This window comes from Pinus tabuliformis, chromosome X, assembly GCF_031772625.1.
Source record: "Pinus tabuliformis cultivar Carrire ecotype Pingquan chromosome X, CPIR1, whole genome shotgun sequence".
Lineage (NCBI taxonomy): Eukaryota > Viridiplantae > Streptophyta > Pinopsida > Pinales > Pinaceae > Pinus > Pinus tabuliformis.
Window position 1 is genome coordinate 957,585,673 of NC_142308.1, and position 4,295 is coordinate 957,589,967.

Here is a 4,295-nt window from a genome sequence, read left to right on the forward strand (position 1 = left end):
GACTGAGAGAGGGGAGCACGATGTGTGCCTAAATCACAGTAACACAACCACGTGATATCGTTGTGGCATTATTGGGTTTCAACGAACACGGCCACAAGCATTACGTCACTCACGTTGACATAGAACTACATCTCGTTTCCATACATTTCTTGCTCAATAATTCATGACATATACACAGGATGTTTGGAGCATATATACCGTGTATATATATCTCTTCTCTGGAATGAAATGGCAGGAGTCGAATACAAGTCAGCATACACGCATCTGGATTGGATTGGATTAGACCGCAGGATTTAATTTCGATTATTCTGTGCCAAATCCGGGAATAATCCATGTGCGCAGAACGTGATTCGTGGTCAGAACGTGGCAGCTCTCACGTAGAATAAACCATTAAACCCTGCGGAATCTTGGATGCCATTTGAAATTATTTTTGTGATCTCTCTCAGACAAAATCGTCGCGCACACTTTCCGGAAACGTAGATCCCGGACTAAATTTTTTATTCAATAGTCTACCCAATCACGGGGCTCACAATTATTGAGGCTGAATCTATATAAGAGGCTTTGAACAATCCAGAGGGAAGACACGGCTTTGCATCCAAGCACTAGCGCCTGCAACTTTTCTGGGCTGAGAAAGGTGAGTAAACCCATTTGATACAATGGCCATGGGGATCATAAAGCGCCAGGCAGCTAGTCTTGTGAAGGGATTTGTTATTGCATTGGTTTTTAGTATATCAGTTGCAGAGGGCAGTGGGTATACTAGTTCTGGATGGACCAGCGGCCATGCTACATTCTATGGAGGCAGCGATGCCTCTGGCACCATGGGTATTTTATTTACTCTCAGGCCATTGATTTCCTTTGATGTTTGGATTGATTTCAACTTGTTGTCATTATCATATGATGGTTATTTTTGCTTTTTAAATTCAATAAATATATGTGTTGGGGAGTTGTACAATCTGTTATCATTTTTGTTTTTAAGTATTTAATTTTTTGAATAGGTAATATCTTAGAATCGGAGGGAGTTTAACTATGTCAAGTAATTGACTAGCTCATGTCTATTATTTTAGAATATTTGTAAAATTGGTAATAAGTATAAATTTAAGATTTTAAATGAGGAGTTATGTTTATTTATAATTTTAAATATTTAAATTTAGTTAAAATCTTGAGTTTAATTTGGTTTTTGATAGAAAAATAATATGTCTGATATATTTGACTGTAAGATGTTATCAGCATGATTGTGTAAAGCTCTTTGTAACACCGTTTTTGATCTCCATAACTCATTTCCATATTCAATATCTCTTCAGTATTTTTACATTCAAAATTAGGCATAATTGTATCTATAATTCAATTCACTGGTATGAATTGGCCTAATGGTAAGATCATGTGCTTTACATTACAAGTTGGATTCTAAAGAGTATATATATTTGGGTAGATTTTAACAATCAAATATTTTTTACATATCTATAAATTTTAGCAATCAAATCACTCCACTTTTATTTCACACAAAAAAATTTCATATACCAATTTACCTAACTGAAAACCATAATCCACTTTCGCCATGGGATTTTGAAAAATTGATTAGATTTTAATGTTTTTGTTTCTATTCATGAAAGAGTACTCATCTGTTCTCTATGCTGTATCAGGGGGCGCTTGTGGATATGGTGATCTATACAGCACTGGCTATGGCACTAAAACTGCAGCTCTGAGCACCGCTCTGTTTAATAGTGGGGCCACTTGTGGGGCATGCTTCCAGATACAGTGTGATATAAGCAAGGATCCACAGTGGTGTTTGCCAGGGCCAAAATCGATAACAATCACAGCGACAAATTTCTGCCCTCCTAATTACGCTCTTCCCAGCAACGATGGGGGTTGGTGTAATCCTCCCCTCATGCATTTCGACATGGCCCAACCTGCGTGGGAGCAGATCGCCATTTACAGCGGAGGGATTGTGCCCGTTCAATTCAGAAGGTAAGGAAGGATCAGATGCACTATGGGATTTCATAATTTTAGTTTCTTCATATTTAATTTTTTTTTTGTCCTGGCCCAACTTATATTTGGGCTCTATATGGGATGGAAGAAGTATTCATCATCCACAGTGAGATGATTATGGTTGTGCAAGACTAGATTAAGATTAGATTGAGTCTGTATATTCTTTGAAAAGTTTAATTCTTTAATCCATCCTCCTTTCCCAATCCCAAATTACTAGAAGAGAGAGTTTAAACCTATGATCCGGCGGGGATTAAACTCCAACTAATGTATCTTCAAATTTCCAAAAAAATTGATTAATGAATGAATCATTTTCATAATGTGCAGAGTGGCGTGCACACCTGCTGGAGGTGTTCGATTCACCATTAATGGCCGTTCGTACTTCGAGCTTGTCCTGCTCTCGAATGTGGGCGGAGCAGGGGATATTAGCGCGGTGTCGATCAAGGGTTCGAACACTGGATGGCAACCCATGTCCAGGAACTGGGGAGCCAACTGGCAGAGCAACTCGTACCTCAATGGGCAGAGCCTGTCCTTCCAAGTGACCACCAGTGATGGCAATTCCATTACCTTCTACAACGTTGCCCCTTCGAATTGGCAATTCGGACAGACTTTTGCAACCTCGCAGCAGTTCAATTGATTTCGCAATCCTATGTTTTATTTCACTATATTTCGTATTTGTTTTATGACCAGTACCAGAATTCTATATAAGTTATCCTAAATCAGTACCAAAACTTCTGAAAATAACTCTGAATACAGTCCGGGTGCTTGAATGGCGGCAGCAGAGGCGAGCTTGATCATGAATCTTCGTTGCAGCAGCCCGCTGTTCTACCTATAACAGTTGTCACCGCCTCAGCCAAAAGTCGGTGGCTGAACAATCAAACCGTGCAGACTGTAACTTTGTATAATCTGGTTGTGGACCTTGTCATCCTTCTGTAAAGAGTGCGATATATTCTATAGATAGATAAATATCCATGTTGCTGATATTCTTCTTCTTGGCTCAGTGAGCCGAACCGTGTCCCAATGCTCTGTAGATTCGTAAAGGGTACTGTCCATTTTTAATGCTTGGATAATAAATGCATGGTTCAGTTGAAAACAGAGTGATGAATTTCGAGAATGCTATTCGACCTTTCTGTGTCTATAGTAAATTTTGATTTTGCATTGATTGCAGTACTGTTGGAGTTTGGAAAGAGAGTTTTGTATTCTTAATTAAATTATTTCAGAGGTTGTTTGATAACCAAAATGCAATTTAACTGTGAAGTTCCATTTATTATTATAATCTAAAGACGTAGTCTTTAACGCGACTTTTTGAAAGCTTTTCCGGCGATTTTTTACGGTGAAAATCCGGCAGTGATTTATTGGAATCCAAGTTTGATAGCTAATTTCTGTACAATGAAACCATCCCAGGGGTTTTTCAGGGTGCTGAATCCGAATATGCAGTTAAAAAACCATTTTAACTGCAACAAATCATGATTTCATCTCAATTTCTTCCGCCGGATTCCGTCACCGGAATCTCAAAAAGTCGCATTATAGACAACTCCTAATCTAAAAACCTTGAACGTCCCCCAAAAAGTATTGATATTGTTCAGTTTCTACCTAGCTAACCTGAATATAAGTTGCCTGATAAATTTGGTTCTGCTTAGTCAAAAATTTCGAAATCAGTGCCTAATTATCACGCACCTGGTATTTCATGTATTTGGAAAATCAAGTAATCGAAATTAAATACTCCAGAGCCTGACTATATGTAATATAATTTGAAAAAAGGATATTAAATATTCGACATAAATTATCATAAATGTCTAAAGAAAAAACAAAAGGAATAATAGACTCTTAGATTTGTTATAAACCTTCTGATGGAATGTCATGTTCATGAATTGTTTATTCGTAAAAATAAAATAAAATAACCAAAACAAAAACATATCTATAAATCAAATATGTAGGGTTAAATAAAATAAAAAAACTAAAACATATCCATAAAATTAAATATATAATATAATATAATATAATATAATAATAATATAATATATATATATATATATAAAATCAAGTATCTAATATAATTTATTAATTTATATATATATATATATGAGTGTAACAAAAACATATATAAGAAATATATAAAAAAATTAAAACATATTTATAACTCAAATATCTAATATAATTTTTAATATAAAATATATATATGTGAGAAAAAAAAAACATATATAAAAAATGAGAGGACAAAGTTGCAGGGATAATTTATTATCATTATAAAAATGTACATAAAAAAAATTATATAATTATATTAGTATTTTAAAATAGAGTGAATATTTTCT

At 35.2% G+C, this 4,295-nt stretch overlaps 1 protein-coding gene across 1 annotated transcript; it reads left to right on the top strand.

Annotated features, from left to right (window-relative positions):
* Positions 1 to 235: 235 nt before the first annotated feature.
* Positions 236 to 3,076, top strand: LOC149142886 (expansin-A11-like). The gene is made up of 3 exons (XM_089446763.1): positions 236 to 822; positions 1,641 to 1,965; positions 2,311 to 3,076. The coding sequence occupies exons 1-3, from the start codon at positions 657 to 659 to the stop codon at positions 2,618 to 2,620; spliced, it is 801 nt and encodes a 266-aa protein (XP_089302889.1). The 5' UTR covers positions 236 to 656; the 3' UTR covers positions 2,621 to 3,076.
* Positions 3,077 to 4,295: the final 1,219 nt, after the last annotated feature.

Coding starts and splice junctions, on each gene's coding strand:
- LOC149142886 (XM_089446763.1), top strand. CDS start 657: ATGGCCATGGGGATCATAAAGCGCCAGGCAGCTAGTCTTGTGAAGGGA. Junction 823..1,640: donor CGATGCCTCTGGCACCATGG/GTATTTTATTTA, acceptor ATGCTGTATCAG/GGGGCGCTTGTGGATATGGT. Junction 1,966..2,310: donor GTGCCCGTTCAATTCAGAAG/GTAAGGAAGGAT, acceptor CATAATGTGCAG/AGTGGCGTGCACACCTGCTG.